The sequence below is a fragment of the Plodia interpunctella genome, chromosome 13 (assembly GCF_027563975.2).
Source record: "Plodia interpunctella isolate USDA-ARS_2022_Savannah chromosome 13, ilPloInte3.2, whole genome shotgun sequence".
In the NCBI taxonomy this organism is placed as follows: Eukaryota; Metazoa; Arthropoda; class Insecta; order Lepidoptera; family Pyralidae; genus Plodia; species Plodia interpunctella.
This window is the reverse complement of record NC_071306.1, coordinates 9,418,715-9,445,787: the sequence shown is the minus strand read 5'-3', so window position 1 is coordinate 9,445,787 and position 27,073 is coordinate 9,418,715. Positions and strand designations below refer to the sequence as shown.

At 37.1% G+C, this 27,073-nt stretch overlaps 1 protein-coding gene across 1 annotated transcript; it reads right to left on the bottom strand.

The window, feature by feature from the left end:
* Nucleotides 1–186: 186 nt before the first annotated feature.
* Nucleotides 187–27,073, bottom strand: LOC128675031 (uncharacterized). The gene is made up of 18 exons (XM_064436330.1): nt 26,687–27,073; nt 22,983–23,125; nt 21,894–22,018; nt 21,374–21,546; nt 20,713–20,846; nt 18,157–18,359; nt 17,580–17,768; nt 17,061–17,200; nt 16,719–16,870; nt 15,989–16,161; nt 13,997–14,172; nt 13,305–13,714; nt 10,807–10,996; nt 5,940–6,352; nt 5,484–5,653; nt 4,837–4,946; nt 3,632–3,773; nt 187–2,097 (listed from the first exon to the last, which is right to left on the bottom strand). The coding sequence occupies exons 2-18, from the start codon at nt 23,122–23,124 to the stop codon at nt 1,699–1,701; spliced, it is 3,441 nt and encodes a 1,146-aa protein (XP_064292400.1). The 5' UTR covers nt 23,125; nt 26,687–27,073; the 3' UTR covers nt 187–1,698.

The window sequence follows — 27,073 nt, the reverse complement described above, 5'->3', positions numbered from 1 at the left end:
TTGATGTCAAAATGAATTAGACCTACACGTTTTGCCGAATATAGGTATGCAAATATAAATAAATAAAGAGGAGCATGCTATCCACTACAAACAAAAAAAAAAAAAAGAATTATAATGTATACTAGCACTAAATTCTATCCACTACGAAACGGCAAACGGTAAAATAATTATCACAAAAATGTAGGTATGTTAATTTCTTTATTATTACAATTTCCACGCACTGACTATATCTAGGTTTAGAAAATCATATTATATAAAAAGAGAAATCTCTTCTAACTTAAATAAATATAAATATATTAGGACAAATCACACAGATTGAGCTAGCCCCAAAGTAAGTTCTAGACTTGTGTTATGGGATACTAACCCAACGATACTATATTTTATAACAAATACATATATAGATAAACATCTAAAACCCGGGCCAATCAGAAAAAGATCATTTTCCAACATGACCCGACCGGGAATCGAACCCGGGACCCCTCGGTTCAGAGGCAAGCACTTCACCACTGCGCCACCGAGGTCGACTTACATATTACTCATTTATTATTAATTTAGTTTCATTAATGTTTAATCAACATCGATCGTATTGACAAATATTTTACCCTTATTTTTTTACTCCTATCACACGATGTTGTGGACTGAGCGACGGTATAAAAAGTCGTATGGTATTACAAACTTGATTTGGAACCTCGCGCACCATATTCATTCCCGGTTGCATCCTAGATTTTGGTGTCCGAAATATCAAGAGTGAAATATTTAATCTGACTTTCCTTTAGGGCTTTATTTCCAAATTTAAAAACCCACAATTATATAAATTATATTAACGGGACTTAGCACTTACCCTTTTAACCCCCGACGCAAAAGGAGGGGTGTCTGTCTGTCTATCTGTCTGTCTATCTGTCTGTCTATCTGTCTGTCTAATTGTCTGTCTATCTGTCTGTCTATCTGTCTGTCTATCTGTCTGTCTATCTGTCTGTCTATCTGTCTGTCTATCTGTCTGTCTATCTGTCTGTCTATCTGTCTGTCTATCTGTCTATCTGTCTGTCTATCTGTCTGTCTATCTGTCTGTCTATCTGTCTGTTTATCTGTGTGTCTATCTGTCTGTCTATCTGTTTGTCTGTTTGAGTACGTGGCACTGAAGCTCATCAACGGGTGAACCGATTAGGATGCGTTTTTTTTTATGTGATAGCAAATTTTTATGCGTTGGTTCTTAGATATGTTTGATCAAAATCTATTCAGCCGTTCCGAAATTCCGAAAAAAAAAAAATGTTTCAACGACCTTGTAGTCGCCGCGGTCGTGGTCTTTGTGATGGTTTCATATCACTACAATCTTCCTCATAGTCGTATTCCTCATGGCTGAGGGTCGTGGTCATTACGTGGAATTAAACACACGTAGCAACTTTCTTGGCATTAATAATGGAGTGGTTTGCCATTGCCTTCTCCATTTCACACACAAGTTAATAATCAACCAGTGTGCAGGTTTCTTTCACCGGAAGCAAGTGGTGGTCGATGAAAACTACTATACATGAGTCAGATTGGTATACAAACTCATGTGGCACGAGTTGGATTCGAACCTGGGACCTCTCGATCCACAGGCGAGCGTCTTAACCGTTACACAACCAACGCTTCAAAACCACAATATCACGACGAAACCACACGCTAAAACTTATGCCTCAACTTAGTAATACATAAACACCGTCAATCAATGGACACTTTACTCACTCTGTAAGAATCGCCCACCACCTCAGCCGTACTGTACCTTTGGAAGAAATTACTTTTCGGTTCCAAGCCCGTCTCTCCTGTCATCCCCGTAATAGCTGTCACTACATCATTAGTCTTTTTCCCTGCTTTCCTGCCTAACGTTACGTTATACCTAGTCACTTCTAACCCGAGACTTCTAGTGCTAAAACTACGCCCAAGGGATTTTGATCGTTTCACTGTGAATTTGTCCTTAGGTATTTTGATGTCGTAAATCGGGTTGATGATGCCGGTGTACGATTGGTTCAGCTGTTGGTGAATGGTCTCGAGACGGTGGATGTCTTGTTCCAGCTGCTGCAGCCTGTTTGGTGGCATGTAGTCAGTGTTGGTTCGTGGTATCTGTAAAAATAGTTTTGTCGATAAAAATAAACTTGTCCGTAGAAGCCAATTTGAAAGAAGGTAGGTGGGGACCGTAGGAAGAGGTGCGATAAAGGGAGATCTACATCAATCTATTATATATAACTTAAAAGAATTTGTGGTTATTATATTATTATATCAACAGCTTTAACTCTATTTTAAAAAGACTGGTCGAGGTATCTCATGACCACAGGGCTGAAAGCTTTTTTGATCACATGCTTCGCATTGCAGTGTAAATTGGCAATGCTGCTAGCCTATTGGGCACTTTGCCGCAGGACATCACGCTTTGGGCTATATAATTTGTAATTAATTAGTTTTATTTTAATTATTGGTACTACATTATATTTCTAATTACTTATATAAATAAATAAAAACTAAGTAAAGAGAAAAATAAATATTAATTTAATTCTAATGAAAAATGATATTTATATTTTTACAGACGGCCATTGAATTATTTTCAACAATAACCAACATGTTCAAAAAAGTATTTATTCGGAAATTAGACTTTCACAAGCGTATACATGGTATTTCCCAAAAAGCTACAAACTACTAGCATAATATGGACAAACAACGAGCTTTTACTAGAAACAACCGTTACCACTTACACTTTATAGATCGTTCACGTCGCGGCCGTAAAACTCTTCGTACTGAGATTTAGATTCGTTAACATTAAACAAATGGCCGGCCTTTCATTCTCACTTAGATTTAGACCCTACAGCGATTGCGCTTTACTTGGAAATAGTTTCGTTGCTTCGCTCTAGTTGATGTTGAACAAGGATAAAAGATTGCCAAGGATAAAATGCGTAGTTATCTTTGATTGGTTAGTGGTTAGATGCATCGAAATTATTATACCTGTGAAGGTTTCATTTCTGAATAAACGTTTTTATATTTATTTTGTAATCTAAAGTTTGACGTCATCAAAGGCGATATGCATACCAATGATCTGATAACTAATGATGCCGAAGATTGTGCAAACTTGAGAGTTGGAGGCTCTCTGACGTAGGAAGCAACCGAGAATGCAAGATGAGAGAGTAATCCTATAAGCAGACTAATATCACTACCGATAACACACTCAAAAAATGTTCCAAAATTGTCCATATGTACAATCTATTAAAATATATAAGAAAATCAAACAACAAGACACTGCATTCATAAATAAATTCAAATCGTTACTCATTTTGGAAGCATATTACACGGTAGATGAGTATCTAAATGATAAAACTGCCTATGATTATGAATTGTCTCAATAGACTCATAGTAAAAATAGTAAAAATTCACCGTTTAATTTGAATTTGATTTAGTTATATTTGACAAGATCTCTCAATCTGTATTCAATCTATGAACCGCATGAAAATATATTATTTCTGTCATTATATATCTTACATAACCTGACGTAGCGCAATAATTTTGTATAATTTTAATTTTAAATTGCTACACCCTCACATGTTTAACTGCACAATCCTTATGCTGTACATGTTTGCAAATAAATTAATTATGAATTACAAGTATAAGATACCAGTTTATCCCTGCTAGACTTCCTAGGGGGAGGCGGCGGGGGCCGGGGCGCTTCGTCCCCGGAGACGTATTCAGGTGCTCTCGTGTGGTACTTCTGTGGAACTTCCGGTGATATGCCATCGGCTTCGGGGAGCCTCCAGGAGCTAGGAAAGGAATCATTTACTATCTGTACATGATGTGCATGTCAAGTTACCTGCATGGATCTTTAAGCCGTGGCAATAGGGGTGACTTTGAAATAAATTAGGGTAGGTTGTTGTGCTTTTGACTGTTCTTTTTTTAAATGGCTCTCTTGATCCACTGTATTGCGTGTTTAGGAGGTTGAGGGAACCAGAGGCCCTACATTTTCTTAGTTCATGTATTCTATTAAAGACGCTATATTTATTCTTAATGCAAACAAGATGATGAATTATCCATATAAGTACTTTATACAAACATTCTAGACGCGGACAATTACTTTGAAACTCTACGAGCAAATTCGTTCCTAAGTACAACAAACAGAGAATGCTTCATGGCATTAAGCCAACCAAAGTTATTAACTTAAGTTGTGCAATATACTTAGTTTAAATAAACAAAAAATCCAGTCATAAGAAAAGTAAAAATAGATGGAAAATACACTCCACAATCCACATATTTCGAGACTGACTTTGTGACAAACTTCCAAAGAAAATGTGGGGAAAAGTTGGGTGTCTCTGTTTGCATACGGAACAAGTAGAACAGTCAGAGTCAACTTCACTTGAGTTTGTGTGGCTATCGAAGATTTTCCTAAAAAGACATTGTTTGGTTGTCAATCTACATAGGTAATTATTTATCCCTTACTAATAAAATTTGTGGAAAGTTTGTGTGTTTCTTAATTACGCACGAAAGATAGTATTAGCCGAGGATTCTTGTTTTTAATTTGTATCATACGCTCAAAATAAAAAATATATAGTACAAAGGCTGGAAATATAATATCTCTTAACACTGTTTTGAAGGTTCAGTGTGATGTGAAGTAGGTAAGTTGGTGGATGCAATTTCAAATATACTGGATCGTAAAAAAGAACAAGATAAACTAATTAACTTCACAAAACATAAATATGAAAGACGTGAGTGTATAAGAACGTGTGTAAGGAGTTTATTACTCAACTAAGCAAAAAATGTTATTACGATGGAAGAGTTTAACCTGGAGTAATACAAAATGGATCTTTTTATCCAGAAAATAACACTCACTGTGTGGCTCTATCGCTGCTCTTAGATCTGGCCGCCCGAGCCAGGCGGTGCAGAGCAAACAGCGCCCCTTCACTGGCCTCCCCGAACCACGAACACAGCTCTTGTAGTATCTGTTTGTAATTAAAACCATCACAATAAACATCAACATACGAGTACAAACAAAATTGGAAAGTGGATTAAATTTCCCTAATCATATAGCACCAAAATATCGGTGTAAAAGTAACTTCTCATTATCTTTATAATGATCCAATCATCCAGACGCAAGTGAAGAGTGGTTGTATAATCGGGAACTTCTTGAACTCTTTTACTTTCTTGACTAAAGAAAATATCATTTATTTAATGAAAATACTACCTAAATAAGACTCACATCAGTAAACCTATTGCTGCTACAAAGTCGGTCCAACCATCTTCTGCGTTTGTTGCACCAGAATTATCAACTAAACATGCTCGAACGCCACCAAAGCCAATGGCCACTCATCACCTGCCTTACCTTATTTTATGCGTTACCTAAGTCAAAATCCTGATCTTACCTAATTTGAGTCAGCCCTCCGTCATTCCTAAATGCTTATTCAGTTCTGATCTGCCTGTGTATGCAGCTTTACCCGTCCCATATCTCCGAAAGCTCTCAAAACAGTAAATATACTCACAGTAAACCTCCCTCGCTGCAATAGAGCCGGTACTATGTCAGCCAGAGCCAGGTGTAAGGTGTGGTGACCAGAGCTGAACAGCAGGTTGAGAGGAGCCGTGTGTCCGACTATCCACTCCTCTTCCACAGACCATCCAATGTCTTCTGCATCTGACGCTCCGGAATCTTCGACTGAATAATTGTTACAAGTTTTTATTGGTGGATATCAGAAGAGGCACTGAAGTAGATTAATGTAGAAGAAGGGTATTTTACAAGTATAAAAAGAGATAATGCAAACCACTGAGAATAGACAAAAGTGTTCATCATCACATTACAATGTTTAAATAATGTAAATGGCAGATTTAGATTTAGTCGACGGCGGCGTTGACCTTGGCTGTAGTTAAGGCACATCAATTCAAGTCGGGAAAGTTGATACCAAGAAAAGACTAACAAAATTATATGATAAAAGGAAGCTCACCATGTAACGCGTCCTTCACACTATTAATAAAGTCCAAAGTCTCCAGGATGCTCGGTCTACTCAAAGCGTCTTTATTCCTCAAAGTAGACCCAGCGGACCGTGGCCTTTCCCTGATCTCCTTAATGCTATCAACCGGCTCCTTATAGACTAGACTCCTTAACGTGTGGTATTTCCGTCTCAATGTCTTCGTGTCTGACTGGTTCGTGATGGAAATTTCTGGAAAGCCGTACGCGGTTACGGGCCGTCTTCTAGACCTTCGTCTAAGTCTAGGGAAGTCTGTTTTGGAAAGATCCTGGGCGGAGGTTGACGGGATGACGTCAGGCTTGGTGGTGTTCCTCCAGTAGTTGCCAGATTTCACGCTGGCTAGGATTTCGTCGCTACTCTCGTGCCGTGCAATGCGATTTAGTTTTGGCCTGTTAATGGAATAGTTAAATTCATTATGGACAGGTTAAATTCATTATACACTAAAGTATAAAATATTATAGTTTAATGAACTATGTTAAAATTTATAGTGCTGTAATGTCAAGTAACATTAAAGCTGATACAGTTCAATCAGCTTATATCACTGCCAAATGGTCATCCAACATAAAAAGTATGAGAAGCAACAGAGAATAACTAGTTTTAATATTCCATAGACAAATCGAAAACTTGTTGCGATAGCTACAAAATATGAATTAAAACTTCCACAAGCGGGTAAAAAAGTTTATCAATGACAATACCGCCGAAATTGCGTGGAAAGATTGATCGTTATCACGAAGTTCCGTACATGGCCCAATGGGAAATTGTGGTCTAACAGGGAATGGCGATAAATTGTGGGAACAATACGTTAATATTTTATAAAAAAATTATAGGGCCCAAGTTATTTTCTTTTCGGAAATCTAAATTCATCATTTCTACATACTAATACATTCATTTAATCTAGAATTCTCAAAAGAATCAAAAATAGAGTCGTGAAATCGCGATAAAAAGTAACTATAATAATAATAATAATATATATCTTTATTCATCTCACACAATTGTTACTAGAGGTATTATCCTTAAAACTAAAGAACAGTTTCCTTAATGCTAGGAATTGTGAGAATGGTGGCCGAGATAAGTTTCAAAGAAACTTGTAATACAGATCACCAAGAATCACACAAAGTTCGAGTAGAAAACTAAAATATGCTAGTTTGGATATTGATTGACTTGTTGACGTGCCAGAACATATGAGAATCAAAGATATTTAAACAAAGACAAAATATTTTAACTTGCTTTGTTACAAACTCGGTTATATAAGAACGAGGAGTTGTGTGTGTGTGTGTGTGTGTGTGTGTGTGTGTGTGTGTGTGTGTGTGTGTGTGTGTGTGTGTGTGTGTGTGTGTGTGTGTGTGTGTGTGTGTGTGTGTGTGTGTGTGTGTGTGTGTGTTTGTGTGTGTGTGTGTGTGTGTGTGTGTGTGTGTGTGTGTGTGTGTGTGTGTGTGTGTAATTAAGAATTTTCAAATAGTTGGAGACAGTACCCTTACAACTGTATTTTGGCAATGGGTAGATGGTTAATAGTAACTCTATAAGTAATACATATGTATTAAATTTAAATGACAGCGTCAGCTTTTATTATCGTGGGTTATAATAAATAGGCACTAGGCAGTAGGTAGCAAAGTAAGTTTATTGTAAAACTTAAGGTAAGACCCTTATTGGGTCTGTTCTTATTATTTTATTTAATGTTTATAAATTTATCACGGCCACCCTCTTGCCTCGCTAGCTTGATCGTAATGTTTTCGCGTCAAAATGTTCGAGCGAATTTAGAATGTTAAAATTTATGACAGTAGATCCAAATGTGCCAGCGCAGACGAAATACATCGAAAGAGATTCCAAACAAAGCGTAGCTGCGTTACAATAGGTCATCAAAATCCACCATAAAGTTTTTGTGAGATCGACATATGAAGTAATGAATTTTTAAAATTAAGTACGATGAAGATTTTCGTAGCCATCATGGCAACTTTTAGTTGGAAAATTCCCACGGCTACAAAGTACAACAAATACACGAACATCATAAATCTCATTACGATCCTAACCTCAAAATCCTTATAATTATCTCCGGCAATTATCATCAATATTCCGTTCACGATATATTATTTCCGAACGTCTAATAACATTATGACCCTTATCGTAAAAGCCTTACGACTTTCGAGATCAAGGACCGTCTCGTCCGTCTAAAAACATGACCCTTATGAGGAAGGATATAAAATCGGATATTTTAGTAGACGTAAGGGGTCAAATAAATTATTCTAGTAATGGAAATCAGGGCTACTCTGAGGGTCTGTTTTCGGGTAAAAAGTTTTGGGGCGTTATAAATTCTTCACGTGTTCGTGTCAGGATGCTATGTTTTTTGTTGTCAAAAACAAGGGAAGCTCTTAAAGAAAAGGAGCCAAGTATAGCCTAGCCCTCGGCAGCTTTAGGGTCCTTCAAACCGATACTTGCAATTGATTACTAGCTTTTGCAACAGATTTTCATACAAACTTTCACCCCCATTATAGATATTTGAGGGTTCATTTTGAAAAAAAAAAGTAGCCTATGTTTGAAAGGATGTTTTTGACTATATGCATACCAAGTTTCATCAAAATTGGTCCAGCAGTATAGTCGTGAAAGTGGAACAGAAAAATAGACAGGCAGACTTTAGCATTTTACATATTAGCATGGTGTCTGTCTGCTCTTACTCTTGACAAAGTCGAGACTAACTTCTTTTTAGGCAATTCTCGCCAATCAGGGTGTGGTATATATAAAATTCTATGCTATTACATAAATAGCAAAGAATAAGAATCAAAAAAAGAAAATTACTTATTTCTATAATTTATTTCTATATTTAATCAAGAGTTTTAATTTAATTTGTATAGGTAAACAAGTTTTTTTACAAAAATTACATTTTTTGAATCCATATGGAAAATTTAACTCAGTAGCACAAGCGTAATTAGGTGAAATTTAACATGCAAGATTTGATTGCAGACAGACAAACGTCGGGGCAGGTGAAACTAAATAAAAGCTTGTAATAAATTGGCGCTACCAAAGCGAAGGTGCTCCATACAGGAGGCACTATAAACCAAGCAAATTAGATCGCTTTAGGCAAACAGCGTCTGTTGTGCCCTAACCTTTGTTACCGGTAGGGTCGACATGCTTCATCAAAAACAGGGAATGAACTGTTTTTACAAGCTCAAAGTCAAACGTCATTTTATTGCGGCCAAACAATAATGTTTGGCCCAAGTATAGTGCAGTATCCTCATAACATATGTAATTGGTTTATCATATTATTACGTAGGTGTTGTACATTTAGCTTTTTATTTATAAATATATATATTTTTTGTGTGACAATTTTCAATAATTTTATTGGAAATTCAACTTTTATTTTATTTATTCATTCAAATTTTGACATTTTTAATAATGATGTAAATTCGTCCTCCTAATTTTTAATATATGTATAAGACCTATATTTGTTAATTGACGTCCTTGGAGAAAAGGCTGCGGTGAAGTTTGTTGCGCCGCTTCTTCTTCACCTGCGCTTTGGAAGCCGGCAGTAGACTTAGTTTAAGTAATTTTTGACGTCAATAAGTGATGTATATCATCCTAAATTGAATAAAGATATTTGAATTTGAATTTGAATTTTTGAATTTGAATTTGCGGAAATGCTAAGCCAATTATAAAAATGTATATAATATACCAATACATATAACATTATTGTCACAACGCTCACATGCTATTCAAGTAATAGGTAGGTAGATGATAGAAACGAGACTAATCGAATCCACGTGGAAGAGCTTTAATACCCACGCGAGCTTTGATCACAACTTTTACATCTAATTAAATTGAAGTACTTACAAAATGTAAGTAGGTACTTAACTATAAATGATAATACGCGGAAATATATACGGCTAAATTATGATAATAAGGTTTAATGTATAAAAACATTTACTTTCTCAAAAAGTCATTATATACTAATGAAATAAGTCACTTACTGAGTAAAAACATGCTAACAAATTAATTCGTCTAGCTAAAATATTTAATAGAAAATAATAAATCTGATTTAAAAAAACTCTTAAAAAATAAAAATTCTCAACCCTAGTGTATACCGTTAACAAAAACATGCACCTTTTAGAAAAAACCTTGTATCCAAAAGGGCTGTGTAATTTGTCCTAAGAAAACAGACCGTGTGGCCACCGTAGCCTATTCTAGAACAGTGTCGATTCCGTTAATACCCGGCAACGTGACACAGGTGTCGGCGACACGTTTCCGAAGATATTTCCTTTGTGTTTACAGGATGAGCAGTGTAACCCCACCTTTACTTGATGTACCTATGTAGGGTCACCATAAATACTAATAATATGAAAGTGTGTTTGTTTGTTTTTCTTTCGCGTTTTTTCTTACAAATTTTTCTTATGTAAACAATGTCACCAAAATCAAAATCAAATCATTTATTCAGAAATTATGCCTTCACAGGCACTTTTTCACGTCATAGTCTAAATTAAATGATGTTTACCAAAGCTACAAACTACTATCATTTCGGAACGACCACTGCTGAGAAGAAATGCCGAAAGAAACTCATTCAAACAGTGTTGGTCCCTAATATGCCAGAAGGGCTTACCATTTTTTAAATATAAATTTATGTATAATTTTTTATCAGTAATATAACATGTAAGTACACAATAAAGTACATGGTCACTACCACTACACTACCTTTACTTTTATGATTTTTCATCAATATAAAAAATAGACTTTAGGAAACCGCTTTTAACTTTGGAATGTATAACACTCGAAGTAAAATCTGATTTATTATCAATAATAAGTACTGTGAAGATTGTTTACATGTTAGGACTAAGAAAAAACGGAGTGTACGTCTTACCGTCTGTCACCAACCAAGGCGGTGGCGAAAGCGCTCAACACACATCGCCTAGCCAACCTTAGCTTGGCGTCAGCCTTGTCCCTTCGGCTGAGAGTGAGGGCGCGTGCTGAACTGAGCTCCCGACGAGAAGGTAGCTTCAGGGGGAAGGAGATCGCCATGCCCTCACCCGTGGGGAACACTAGGCGGAATTCTAAAAGTAACAAAAATTAACTATATGTAGTAGTTTTCAAAATCAATTAAAAATCTTTGGTTTAATTTAAACTAACATGGGAAATAGAGATTGATGGGAATAGTCGACTTTTCCTTTTTTGTCGACCTCGGTGGCGTAGTGGTTAAGTTCTTGCCACTGAACCGTGAGGTCCCGGGTTCGATTCCCGGTCGGGTCATGATGGAAAATGATCTTTTTCTGATTGGCCCGGGTCTTGGATGTTTATCTATATATGTATTTGTTATAAAATATAGTATCGTTGAGTTAGTATCCCATGACACAAGTCTCGAACTTACTTTGGGGCTAGCTCAATCTGTGTGATTCGTCCTAATATTTATTTATTATTTATTTATTTATTTTCCGTCTGTAATAACATGTCTTTCCGTCTATAATCACACAATTATCTATTCCATCTCAATATACATCACTTTTTCACGTCAAAAATTTACTTGAAACCGATTTTTTTTCTTTGCATTTGTCTCATTATGCGAACTTGCCTGGATAGCTTAGCGGTTGTCGACGAGTACTATACATTATTAATTTAGATTAATTAATGAGAATGTAATAATAAGCCAAAACATCAAACCGTAATCGGGCCATTGTGTACTAAACAAAATTGGAAGCAACCGTAGCCTTCAAAAATATAGGCTTATTTTCGCTGAACTCAATTTCATAACGGGGAACTCAAGAAACTCAGAGCGGGGATAATTGCTTTAAGATTTCTTTCGAGATCTAATTACAGTATTATTTAGGAGATTATACCGGGTGAAACTCGGCCGCCATTTTGTGAATACTCCTCCACGTTCTTTGCTTCTTAATTTTTGGCGCGCTTTAACCTGAGTTTTAGGTTAGATTAGATCATAGATAAAAGAAATGGTTAGATGAATCACTCAATTTCACCGAGGAGTGAGTACTAAATGAGTGAGTACATTTTTTGAAGCTTGGTTTCAATTTAGGAAAAATTGTTAATTGGACATCTTATACATCGATTTATATTATGTGTCGTTATAGATTTGAAAAACGTTGTACGGCACTCGCTAGCATTGCTCTTTATATAATCAGCTTTAATAACTCTTCAGTTTGCATCGCGCAGAAATCCCAACTCGAATGATTACCTAATTAGATTACCTAATTACAAGGAAAAAGAAGACAAAGCTCAATTTTTTTTTTTTACATTCCATATCGTACTCAGTACTCATTAATTTATAAATTGTCGCGGCCTGAGTATAGGGAGGTAAATCTATGGCAGGAAACAGAGTAGAATGGAAAATATTCCATCGACAAGAACCTCGTTCTCAAATTTGTTGATAATGATGCGGTCTAATAATTGTTATATTTAAAAGCGTATTGTAGGTCATTTATCTCCAGCTAAAAGCCCTATAATCTCAAGCTGAAACTTCAACTTCAATTAGCATATAATAAGGAAGTGAGAGACACAAACTAGTGCGAACAACAATCCCGCAGATCCCGAGACACGGTGTCGGGACTTGGCGGACTTGCAAGTCGTACAATTTCTGTCTTGACATAGATGTGAAATAATAGAAAAGACATGATTAAACATGTAGCTATTTTCGTCTCAGTCTCGTCACTCTCATCATCGCTTATTTCATTCGGGACTGTGACGCCCAGAAGCCTGGGGTCAACGTAAATATATACTTTGAAGATTTAGCTGTGGTTTTTTTAACCGATGGGCTCTCTGATATCAACCCTCTTTGGGTATTATAGTATATGTCATCCGATTTGTCGAACAAAGGAAGTCGCACGTGGCCGGAGCGTATATTAGCTGCCAAGGCAATATGTCCCTTAGTTGCCTCGTACGACACCCACGATATGGAGTCGGATCACATTGTTTAATTTGACAAAAAGACAAATTCATTTATTCGTCAAGAGTGTAATATATTTAAATCGAAATATAAATAATTGCGCATAACCGTTTCCATTTCACCCACGTCAATGTAACCAGAGTAAACTTTTATCCAATCTATACGGACCTTTCGTCCATCAAAAATGGGTCTCCTAAACCTTCGTTTAGAGTTCAAATTACCCTGAACATATCAAATGTTACCGTATTCGTAACACCGAGCTATCGTGATGTTTGATACGCTAGAGCATTCAATCGCAATCCGAAGTTTTGTCTATTGATTTCGTTCAGCTGAATGACCACATTAAACTGACTGAGCGGACTAGGGTCCGCTGACGAAAAAACCAGTAAAGCACACAAATGAGGGGAAAACTGACTGATAAAATCAATATAAATCTGTGATTAAAGCCAAAATAAACTAACACTCACCAACATGACGAAATCTATCCACAAAATCGACAATCGCCTTCGCCCATGCTTGTCTCTTCGCGGCCTCGAGCAACCCCACGCAAGGTTCCAACTTCCCATCATGGACTCCCAGACAGTACTCCTTAAGACCTTCAAACTCTTTCTCATTACTCTTCCCCTGAAACTCCTCCAAGAACCAAGCATTTTCTATCGAAGAACTGAAAAGACCATCCAGATATGGTTTTAACACTGGTCCTAAGTACTTCTTGTCTTCCTTGGCGCCCTTGTACAACCAGTTCAAGATGATCTTCATGATGTTCAAGGGGTCTTGCAAGTCTTCCTGCCTCACTTCAGGGTCTCGTCTGACTGCGTCAATCAGACACGCTGATGATGCGTCGTAGTAATCTTTAAGTTTGTTCCATTTCTTTGATCTGGAAAATATGTTTTACTTTAATAATAATGTCCAAAGTAAACTGTAGTATAGGTCTGTAGTTCCTGCCATCATGGATGTCGTACAAGATTGTTAAAAGATATAAAGCTTCAATGACTTGATAAGCAACAACAGCATGCTCAAAGAGGGCTGACGACAGGCAAGCGGCTTGTTATAAAATTACAGACGAATATTCAACTATAAGATTGTGCAGACCCTGATGGGTTTATTCGATCGTACATTTGGTTGCACAAAAAGAACATATTAATAATATATATTTCACCGGTAAGTAGACATTTCCCTGTCGAACTCCCCCCACGACCTCTGCTGGAAGTTATTCAGGTACAAGTCTCGAGCCTGGTCGAGCATCACGGCTAGGATGTGGATCAGGTCTTCCAGAGCCTCCTGGTGGAGCGATGTGGCTTGGATCAGATTCTGCCGGAATATACTCTGGGTTTCCTGGAATATAGATCCATATAAAATTGTAGAAGTCGTTTGTATAGGTAATACCTGTAGGTGACTTGGGACTCCGATACTTAACGGCTGAAGAAGGAATCAAGAAAACGCTAAAATGAGACAGAGTTTTGTGTAGGGAAACTGGTGTGAATGTCCACATCCTCCCGTGGTTGTCACATATTAGTCTTAATAAATATGTGCTATCATGGTACCATACACAAAAACTGGTACGCACTTATATGCCATAACTAATTAAAAACACATTAAAAACATTGGACATGTTTCACCGCTTGTCGATAAAGTATCTGATAGTCTAAATAAAGGTTCGATAATTTCATCAGACCGCGATGAAACAAATGTTAAATAATAATAATGTTTATTTAGATAACACAGATTCAATCCAATTAAAAAAAAACCATAAATATGTTCTTCCGAGCCAAATTACATAGAAAATAATATGGAAAGTTTCAACAATTCTCGAAGTTACACAACTAGTGCCACATATTACTTGGAACGGCATTCGAAACTTGTAGGTTAAGTTTTCCAATACGACTACATGTGCAAAGTTGATCAAACATAGTTTAGATTAGCGAATACTGAACATTGTACAACTCTGGCTAGTTTGAGTGCTTCGTTGTTATATTTCAAAGGTAATTTGGTTAATAGACTACATAATGAGAACGCTACCCTATCTAAAGGTACTTCTAAAAGTACCTTTAAATGACAAATCGGAGGGTTTACCCGAGTTTTCTTCATTCATGGAGCCCAGGTTCCGCTGTCCTATTTCTACTCCTCCATTTTTCATTTATTTAGGTTTCATTTTTCATTCATTTTGCGCGATCTTTGGCCCCTTCTGCCAGGGCCAGGCGGATTATAACTAGTCAATATTTTGTTTTATCAAGACAAATATGAACATTTAAACTAAAACATGAAGTTGAAGTAAAGAATACTAAAGATGTCTATACTGATTTACGTCTGTCTGTTTGCGATAATTACAAAAACTACTGCACGAATTTTCATGCGGTTTTCATCAACAGATAGTGTGATTCCAGAGGAAGGTTCAGGTGTAAAATTGATGTTTTTAAATGAGCGACCGCTAACATGTTAATAAGAATACGTTATAAGTTAAAATCGAACGATTTATCTTAACTTATACTTGTTGTTTATAATGTTATTCTATTCGCTAAGTGGCCGGTGTAAATAAACTATGGCCCCGTGCAAATAGGTCACGAGCAGGCAACTCGATGATAGAATCTAGCAGAGAGTTAATTCGTATGTATCGCAATACGCTGCACGTAACTCTAGATGGAGATTCTTAGAACACAATGAAATCGTGCGATATCAGAGTATATTTAGTTGTTTATTTAGTTTTTACACACGAGTTAGATTAGAGCTCCTCTAGATAAGCAACAACAGATAATAAATAAAAAAATAAAATAAAAAAAAGCAACAACAGATAATGCGACTCATATTCCTAGTTTCAGTTAGACATAGATGTGCTTAAAAGTTGATTTATAATGTCTGTCATGACGTGTCTACATGTTCTGGCAGAAGGAGCGAATCCAAAAAGACCGATTAAACTATTTATATTATTATAATATAATTATTAATATTTTAGTTTAATTCGCAACTAATCCATTCTCAGTTAATCCTGTTTTTTAAATAAATTTAATCATTATCAAACGCGCTAGTGCTATTGTAAAACATGAATAATAAGGCACATTTTTACGTAGGTCTCCAATATATGCAAGGAATTTAAAATTTTTGGAGACATACTCTCACTGCTTTTTAAAGATCTGTTCAGGAGCTGTAGACTCACCATCTGCAAGTTGTTACATGCCCTCAACTCTCTGGCCACCCTCCACAGATAACGCAGCTGCCGTCGCGAACTCTGGCTGGCTCCTGCTTTCCACTCTTTGTTCAGACTCTCCCAGCGACTTAGTAAAACCGCTTCGAGGTTCTCTGACGGTGTTAGTGGGATTTCTTCTGAGGCTATTTAAAGAAATAGATGGTCAATACGTCATACGTCAAATTCAATTAATAGGCGTTAATTCAGCAATGACAAAGATTATTACAATTCAATAGTTTGAAAGCGGTATATTCTATCTTTAGAGAATATCGTCCATGTATCTATTGTATCCAACATATAACTGTAACTGCTATTGCGACTGAAACTAATGGCTTCTAACTTATCAAATTGAAAATGGCTCCCTTATTAATTATCAATACAGTAAGTAGTACAACTTATTAATTAAACAACATTTTGCAAAAATAATTAAATGACTAATTGTCGAGACGTAATGCCTATTTAGACGACATTCGACCAATGTGTGGCCACGCTGATCGCTGTCATTGGCCTCGTTGAAGATAGTTGGGATAGGAAAGCGGATAGACCATCGACTAAATAGCACCCTCATACAAGTTGTTGCTGGAGATATCCCGTCAAGAACGTGTACTACCTTTTTTCCTACATTCGTTCTACTAATCAGAGTTTACCCTAAAAGTGGAACTACATGGAAAAACCCTGACTGACACCACTAGTCAAGTACCTGCACTCCTCAGCAGTTCCATGATGCAGTTCCTGACGCAGAGGCCGTCGGCAGCCCACTCGCTGCCGCGCCCTGCTCGCCTCACAGTACTGGCGCGGTCTACTGGGTACACGTAGCCCGCTGCTCCTCCGCGCTCACATATTGCCACTAATCTGTTAAATATGACACTTGAGTCTCATTCCTTGATTCTTATGGAGGTAGGTATAAAAACTACGAGAGAGAATCGAAAATTTCTTCATTAATATAATACTTAGAACCAAACAAAAATAGTAATGAATATTTAGCAAGCTCACACGTTATTTGACTATAGATAGAGACCTTAAAATCGTAAAATGGACTTACTCATCTAGAATAAGCAGAATATGGTGCGAGGCGTGAGCTGCCAGACAGTATTTGGACACTCCCGCTGCGCTGGCGCATCGATCTAATCTGCGCCGGAATGCGCACCATGCGGCGTAACGGCTTAACGCCCTGAGAGAACCCTGAAATTATCCTGGTCTTAGTCTTCTTCTAGTTCCTTAACAGTATCATCAAGGAATTACTTAAATTTATCAGCTTGGCTTTACAATTTGTCAAAAAACACTTCAAATTTATCAATTGCTTTAAAAGCATTGTTCATATATAAAGTGGAGTTTTTTCATACGTCATAAGACCGGTTTTAGGTTGCCATGATGCGTTTCATCTCTTAAGGTCATAACACGCATTTATCGCACCGTGAGATCAAGTTAATTGAAAGTAAGCTTTATAGCATCCTCTGTAGACATACTTTACAACACTAATTTATTGAACTTTATCCTCTTTCAGTCCTGATAGCAAAGTCTGCTGATCTTTTTGTCTATTTGCAACGGCTAAATAACTTACCTGATAGCAGCCTTCCCTCATCTTCACGATCAACGTATTCAAAGCCCCGGCAATTCTCGCAGCAGTGGAAACAGGAGACACGTGACTGTCCAGGGTTGCCTCCAGCGCCGGCTGCCACAGCTGCCACGTGGCGGCCCGCTCTGCGCAGACCACTGATGTTGGTGGCCCTACCGCTACTGCATAGTAACCCTGAAATAACACTGAATTCAGGATTTATAGATTTGGAGCAGCTATCGTCATGTCGTGCATATTGGTGTGTCCATCGTGATTCCTAAAGATCAATTTCGCTTGACTTAACATTTTAATCAAGTGCCTTATCATAAAATTCGGCGTCAAGCAACAACACCTTGACAACTAAGATTGCAGAAGACTGTGCAAAATGGAGAAGAAAAAGTAGGAAAACGGAAAAGCAGGACCTTACGATGGTAGAAACCAGGAAAAAGAGAGCTAGATGGTTTAAGAAGAGCAAGCATATAATAAAATTGAGGAAGGGATTCTTAGAATCTTCGACATATCTAAAATGGAACTAAGGTTACTCAAAATCGAAGTCCTGATACATGAGTAATGGAATAGTTACCCCTTGAGCAGCGGTATAGTGCAGCAACGCCAACGGATGCGTCAGCGGTATCCTGTTGGTATAAGCGCCAGCACTGCAGCCATCTACCCTGGCACCCAGTATCAACTTGGCTTCAGCTTCCCCGGCTCCCACCCGCACCATGACCCAGGCTGCACCCTCCACGATCGCCAGACGACGGTCGTTGGTAGATTGGTGTGTGGATACTGATTGGAATTTAAATGAGAATTAAAATTTATATTTAATTTCGGTCTGGGATGAAAAAAACATAGAATGTATATAAAAAAGACGCAGATTATATATGGCTAATAACTGTATACCTGTGTTGCAAATTCTTCTCAAAGGCTAGCATACTATTTACTATCTAAATCTTCAGGAATTCTGTTGTTGCTTATAGTCAAGGCTGTCAAGACTTTTTTATCCCTAATGCCTTAATATGAAATCCACGAGAGGAAGTTGAGTGATACTATTATTTAATGTCATACGCTGCATTCATTTCTTATACCTACCAATGACTAGATCTCATATAGAAATCTAAATATGGATTTCAGTATTGAACTTTCCCATAAGGTATAACAAGCGTTTTAAACAAAAATAGTTTTTCTAATAGGTCCAACCGTCTTCCAGCAATCGAGTAACATTTGTTTATACAAAAGATAAATAAATTATAGATAAACTAATTGAGAATCTTTTGAAGTAAAGTCCAAATCACAAACAACAACGCAACACGCCAACACAACAGTGCTAAATCAGTGTTTTTTCATTTATGCGTAACTTCGTAATGTTAGCTTCGTAAACTACCAATACGTGATTTATAACTTCAATAGTTCCTATGTTAATGATATTATATCCTATGATTAATTAACTATACTCCTCTACACACTAAAGAAACTCTTCTCCCTAATTAAACTGCGTGGTAATTAAACTTTAATTGGAAAAGTTACGTTTCCTTCTACGGCTATTCCGTGATGTGTTTATCTGTCTTACGAAGTCGTGATGTTGTTTGCCTCAGACTCAGATTTAGGTTCTACACGGTCCCTATCAGCACAGATGTACAATTTACTAACTGGATTGATATACGGCACATCAATTGATAAAAAAATACTCCAAGTCGGAACTAAGTAAACTTCATATATGATTATATGATATAATTCATCTTATGATTATGTGGAATGAAGCACAAAATTCTAGATGTCGTTACGGTAACCGTGATTGCTATGAATATAACATTATGAACGTAAAAGAGAATTAGCATCCTGGTTACAGAAGCTTTCGTACGACGACACTGAAGCCCTGCTTATACTAACTTCAACTATAAACACAAGCGATAAACAAATACGAACATAATATACTACCTAACTTAAAATCACATTGCACAATTTGCTAAGTCACTGACACCTGTATGTGAGGAAAACATGTAAAATCTACTTCTACTTAGTTATTTTGTAATTATAGCGTAAGTTCGTTTTTATTCTTTACTGTAAGGTCATTGTATCGAAGGAGCGGCACTCGCCAGATACAGGTTTTTTTCAAACTTAATTAGTGAGCCCCTGCAACCTACCTTTGTTATCCTACGGATAAAGAATTTTGAATTTTGAATAACCTGACCGATTGTTCTTCAGAAAAAAGCGCAAATAAAAACTAACTTTATGTTTATTACATTAACATTCATTTTCAAATGATACAATTCAGCCAAGGAAATCCTAATTAATATTATAAATGCGAAAGTAAGTTTGTTTGTTACTTCCTCACGCTCTATCTACACAACCAATCTTCTTGAAAATTTAAATACATGTAGTTTGAAGTATGGAGAAGGACATAGGGTACCTTTCGTCCCGGAAACATAACTATTCCCGTGGGAAATTTATACGGACGCTAGTAAGCTAGTATTGAGATAGATAACCTGGGGGTAGATGTCCCTCTCTATTTATCTCCTAATAAGGGGGTTCTTGTTTGTAAACAAATACGGTTACTTTCTAATAATTGTGTAAATTTTGTTGTGTGGGGTAGTAACTAAACTACAATACTCATCGCATCTAGCTAATGTACATCTGTGCATTGTTGTCACAAAGTTTTCAGGTTCTCTTGAGACGAACTTAGTGACGTGTTGGCTAATTTGGGACTTATGAAGCTATGGCTTAGCACAAACACAGCATTTAATTTACTGACATACTCGAATTGACGAGCTCTGCTTTAAACATTTACGACAACATGCTATGCGCATATGCGCACGACATATTAACGTAAATTTTGATGAATTCTTACTTCTTCCACCATGACTTTCTGCTGACATGACGACTGATGGAGTTGATTGGAAAGCTATTGGATCCGATTTCGGCCAAACATAGGTATCACTGTGAGATAGGCTGAACCGCCTACCTATCTACCCTCTCTCGGATGTCGTCCGAGACGACTAAGGAAAACAAAGTATTGATAGTTGTAAAATAAAATTGCAAAGTCATCGCTGAATCTTCAAATGTTGAAAGTTATTTTTATGCTTGAAGTGATTTTATAAGAGACAATAAGTTGATGACGGATAAACATAAGATGGAATTGTACCTCTCTCGACGTAGCAATAGTGATAGGGCTTGGCAGCGAAAGCTGCGCGGGCGCATAGCACGCGCGCGCCGCCCCCGCCCTTGGCGTTAGCGCACCGCGCGACCAGCTCCACCCAGCGCTCCACCACCTTGTCTCTGGGAATGATCAATAATGTAGGATTCTAAATAAGGAAATAATTAACGTTGTTCTTGAATGGGGTGTCGTACAATATAATGTGTAAATATATTTCCGATTCAAATTCAAATTCAAAATTCTGTATTCAAACTAGGATGATATATAGTACTTATTGACCTCATTGACCTCTTTACAGCACTAATAGATATACAGAGAAGTAATTACACCCCTCGCACCTGGCTCGTAAGAGCGGTAACGTGTCCATCCCTCATTAATGCGAAAAACGATTAACTAGATATAGTACCTAACAGATAAATTCCAAGAAGTGCCGACAAGTTACATAAGGAATAGTGGATCGGCCATGCCATTTATGTCCAGGTCTGTCTGAAGGGGCAAACGCAACAAGACGTGCGACTTTCGCTTGATGATTTACAAGAAAAAAGTAATAAATCAGACCTTGGACTCCGACACTTACCAACTGAGGACGAAACCGAGAAAACCCTCAAACAATATAAAGGTGTACTAAAAGACTTAAGCCACAACCCACCTGCACAAGTACCCAGCTGGCGTGAGAAACTCCTCCCACTTCTGGGCTTCTCTCCCGCCCAGGTGGATCTTGCCGTAGCCCACCGGCCCGTCTTGCAGACGGCAGTCGTCATTGCCGTTCAAAACTGATAACGAGTCCAGGGTAACCAGGTATTCTAGAGAACGGGACCGCATCTGTAAAGAAATAACAGGCACATAGGTGTCCTCCCGCTTTATAGCTAGAAGACCATAATGAAGCTAGGACAAAAACTATTGCTGTGGCTACTTACTGGTGAAATTTAATATAATTAGTCTGCTATTTCAACTCCAAAATAAGTGCAGAATTGCTGCCCATGCTATACGGCCATGTCATGCCTAAACCGGTAAATGAAGAAGGGAATAAATGTGATGCCATGTGGCTTCCACTTGGTCCTAGGAAATCTGACATCGAGCACATCAAAGACCAACCGAAGTGGAGGAAGCGAACTCTAGGTGTTGACGTTTTACACCTGCAAGAACCGGGAAAACGGATATAAACGTACCAGCTTCCCTCGATGCAGAGCAATGAGATGGCAACACTTGAACCTGGGGTCCCTCTGGCCGGCGCTGTCCACTATCCTCTGCACGAGGGCCTCCACCGCACTCTCTGTCTTCGTTGACATTTGACCTGCCCAATGAAGATGATATTTATTTTTGGCCTAAAATAAAGACAGTGATATTGCTCGTGGCAATCTCGAACTAAAGATTTTATCTATAGTATATGTGCTAGTGTAATTACGTATTGGTAACGTAATGTTTTTACGTTACGTTACCAATACGTTCACAAATGTTCGACTATCAACTGGTAGATATTACGACAAAATAAAAATTGCACACAGCGCTCGTATTTCTAAATAAGCTGTAAGAAACTAAGGTATAAATAATATATTGATGGTTAAACTACTTAGCTAAATAAACCCGAAAAGTAATGTAAATATTTTGTGTTTAACTATGACATTCCACGGTACATTATGGTCGATTTTTAATTACGCATACATCTCTAATTTGCTACTCAAAAACTATTAACTTCAAAAATAATAATATGTTTAAACAAAAAAAAAAACGTTCATAAAATACATTTACCAGTGGAACGTCAGAATTGGTTACATAGGTACGTAATTTGATTCTCAATTTGAAAAGTTATATAGGTTGCTCTTCCTTTTACATTCATAACCTCAAACTTCAATTTCAGAAGTCGTCCGCTTAATAGCCTTACTGCAATCAATGCAAATATATTGAATCCACAACGACAAGCCATTAAACTGGAAACTTCTGGCCATAAATCCACACCGACCCACGTCTCATTTACATGGTAATAACAAAGTTGATCAAAATTTTCGATGCCCGATTTAAAGTTAATTTTGATAGTGTAAATTGGCATTCGCAAGTTTGTCTTTGCCGTTCTATTTTTCAATGTCAAATTTGAAGTTAACTATGTACTTGCCATCATGGAATTAGTAATTACTAGGAGTACCTACTAATTCTAAGCTTACCATACATTTGAATTTGAGAATTTATGCTAAAGAAGACCCTGTTTGACAGCCACAGCCGTTTCAAGAATATTTTCTACTAGTAATTTAATTTCGTCTTACTTCTCTGATCATCCTCGTACAAAGCGTCCACAGCAGAGTTCAATGACCTGAGCTGGTTAGCAGTGAACCTGACACCTGTGACAGGCAGCCTCAGATCTCCCCCTGGTGTCTCGTGCGCGGACACAGACGCGCCGGATCCCATTCTGAAACGACCACCACACGTCTCTAATGCCGGACATATATATACACACTTTCGTCAAACTACATTGCATAGTTTATATCAGAGCTTATATTTACCACATGGAAAAACCGGCAATGTATGTCGATCTGACAAAGTTTTGCTAATTGTTTACCTATAGTGTGTCTACAGACGACATTACTTCGAGGATCGCGTCCCAAATATTTGCGCAGTGCCTACAACGTTAGTGCTATGTTAGAATTTGGGACGCGGTTAGTATATTGATTGATACAGATACATATACTCGTAAAAATAAAAAAGATGAGAACAATTTTAATTTAGTTTTAATGCGGTGATAAAAAAACTGCTAACGTGATGAAAGAAACTATTAGATTTTTCACTTAAATTGTCCCACTGCAAAGATATCCCGCAATACCTCCATTTACATCTTTGCAAATCGACAGAAGGTTTTTTTATTATTCGGGAACACCGCTGAGGGAGTTTTATTCCTTATAGTTTTTGAAAATAATAATGAGATGAAAAATTTCTGGAATCGAGCGGGAATAGAACCCGCGCCCCTGTCTATCCCCCTTGGGACGGTGCTCTTAACCACTGAGCTATCGAGACCATGCCAGCTCGGCTGAATTAATTCATCTCTTTACGTCTTACGCCGACGTACAGTATTTTCATTAGAACTAGAATAGATACTAGTATAACTAGAATAGATAGAATATTACACTTAACTAATCAACATACCCCACTGTTACAAGCAAGAAATTATGTTTTTTGAAAATATTCAAGCATCTATTTAAAAGGATTTGTTATACATGTCACACGTGCTTTTTGATTTATTTCAGCACAGAAAAAAATATTTTCGTCAAGTTTCCTGACCTTCAACGCTGTGAATTTAGATTGAAGATTTATTCTGCATCGTAACATTGCGATTGGTATTTTAAACACACTAAACTAAAACGACAGTTATTAGACCAACATGACATGGTCGCTCGCATGACCGGCGCAACATAAAGCAGTTCCGCCGGAAACGCCGCCATTTTGTCATCCCGACATTGTGCACGGTGCGCACGCGCTGATTGATGTTATTCAATCGATATTTAATTGACACGTGACATATTTACCTAAGTCTTTTTCAACGTAAACTTCGTAATGGTCATCATGCCGGACGGAATCAACAGATTCTGAGGTCTGGGTTCGAATTCTGGTCAGGGGGCTTACCATCATCTCTTAACGCGATTCACTTTACGACCTAAACTGAACTGCATCGCAAATTCGTACCATCGACTTAATGTTTTGTATGAATGCGATTCATTTTAGGTTCCTAAATTGAACTGAGCTGCGTTGGAATCGTTTTGTAAAAGTTGATGGTAGGTCTGCTGGTTTGATTCTTCCTTGTCGACATAGAAAATGGTATTTTCGGAATAATCTATCTCTTGGAGTTTTATGTATTTTATAATATATTTATAAACAAGTTTCGAACTTTAGAGTACAGTTTAGGTAGTTAAGTAGTAGGTATAAGTATTTTAGTTCATCGTTTAATTGCATAAGCTATAATACATAAAAACATTCCACTGTGACGCAATCACAGATTAAATGCGCCGAACATTTTGAAAAAATTAGTCATTTTTATATTTTGCAATAAAGTGACAACTGTCGCCTTAATGCGGTGCAATCTGCCCATTTATCTACTCCACGATCAACTCGTTATGACTATAATCGCAATTACAGCAGATATTCCTTGTAACATCGGCCAGGGTCGCGAATACCATAAAACATAATCGTTGACCAATGACATGTCATTTGTAATCTATTGTCGAGGCCAGCGCTCGGCTGTGACGACAAATTCCCACAAAAAATAAGTGATTGTTAAAATAAATACGTATCTATTGTACAGTCAACAGCACATCAACTTACATTCTTTGCCAAACCAATATGCGGCTTAATTAGTTTTACAGTACGCGTGTTACGAGAATATGCGTTTCTCACACTCGATTATTTTAATGCAATTTTAAGAAAAGTTGTACTCATTCATAATTATTGTTTAGCTAGCTACGTATTCAACTCTGTAAATAGATTGTTTAATTGTATTTTCGTAAATTTTGTTCAATGACATTTTGTAAATTTGCAAAGATATCTAATATAATTATATACAATCGAGCGAACAGCAGAATAGTCGAACTTTATAAAATGAAGTCTAATTTCGCGTTTCATAATTGTCTTTTAATCTCTGGGTCCAGTACTTCACTTCTGAAGGAATTTCGAGGTGCAAACTACCCTGTAACTATTCCAGCATATTTTATCTATATTTTACCCATGTACCGAATTTCCTCGAAATCTGTCCAATCATCAACACCATCTCATACACTATCACATTATTATATTACCAGGAAATAGTTAGGACAATATTTATGTTACATTGGTAAGGTTTTTGTTTGTTTGCTTGTGAGCAATTCCTCGGAAATATCAGTCGAAAAATGAATCTCTTAATCATTACCACAACAAATCAACCAACCATATTCCAAAGATCTCAGATCGCTCTACTACTGAATATTGAGGCTTCATTAGTGATTAGATTATACCCGCTGAGGTACGATTTATTGCCAGATATAGATAGATAGCTGGCACGCAACACTGGCAGCGCAAATTATAGGGAACGGTTTCAATTCGTGAAACACAAACCTCTCATTATCTTACTATCTAATCCTTACTAAACAAAACACTCGCACGCTGAGTCTCATCACCAAATCTAGAAATCTACTAGGCCAACAAAGACGAAATTTGGCCCGAATGTAGATTGTCATCAGTAGACGTCCGCTACGAAAGGAATATTGGGAATTCCACCCCTAAAGTGGTGAAAAAAAAGGTTGCAAAATCTCCACTCTTGGGAAGAATTAAGCAGATTTAATTTATTGAATTTGCCCTCTTTACACAGCGGCGATTAACGAAACCATATAATTATAACTATTTTCACATAAAAGCTTCAACTTTAAAGTTATAGGTATTTAAATAACTCACTATTTATACCTACTGATAATTACTTATCGAACACTAAAGACCTATTTGTAGTACAGTATTTGAGTAGAAGATACAAAACACATGGTCGTTATATGAACAAATGGATTTTTTTTTAGCCATTTCCAAGAAAATTGGAACAAAACGTTCTACTTCCGTTGAGAATTGGTGATAGTTCCGGTTGTGTTCTGGCTCTGGCATCTCAACACACAAACTTTGAGTAAAGTGATATGAGATCTGTGATAAAAAATTAACAGACTCGTTCTAAGATTTTTATTGCAGCTAGACACACTAACAAAAGTTTGAGAATTTATTGTTTCTGTATTGTAGATATTTGAATTTGGCCAAGGCCGAACCTAATTCTGTCATTCATATTTTTACAACATAATAATATGTTCTTGTACCATTACCTTCTGTGATTACCTTAGTTAAATTAATATAACTAACATTATTTAGTAAACATGTGAAAAATGTGTTAAGTGTCGACTCGAAAAGTCGGAATAAAACTTAATCAGGCAAGAACTTAGATTATCAAGAGTAAGAAGTACAAATCACATACCTCTATTAGATACCAAAACACTATAAAACCAATCAATCCAATTTCACCACAAAATACGCTTCACGAAAATTCCTCTCGCATTTTTCACTCAGCTTCACATTTTTTTTTGTATCTTCAATCAGTGTCGCTCTAAAAAATACTGGCCGAAAGTTTCAAATTTTCCGCGAACAATAAAAAATGCTGGCTGAAAGTAAAACCGCCGCGTATTTTATATGTTTTATTTTAAAAACAGAATTGAATCGTGCGGCCACTGAGCGCGCGAAAACAAATGTTTTGGGTGTGTTCTGTTTAACCTGTGTGGTTCAACTCAGGAAGCGCGTTTAGTTTATTTTCATTGTTAAAACGTCCTCCACCATTAACTTCCAATCTAGAGGCATTGTGCGCCGC

Excerpts from the sequence above, each read along its gene's own strand:
- LOC128675031 (XM_064436330.1), bottom strand. The coding sequence starts at position 23,124 with ATGGGATCCGGCGCGTCTGTGTCCGCGCACGAGACACCAGGGGGAGAT. Across the intron at positions 22,019-22,982 it reads GTACGAGGATGATCAGAGAA|GTCAAATGTCAACGAAGACA; the intron begins GTAAGACGAAAT and ends TTCATTGGGCAG. Across the intron at positions 21,547-21,893 it reads CTCTGCATCGAGGGAAGCTG|ATGCGGTCCCGTTCTCTAGA; the intron begins GTACGTTTATAT and ends ATTTCTTTACAG.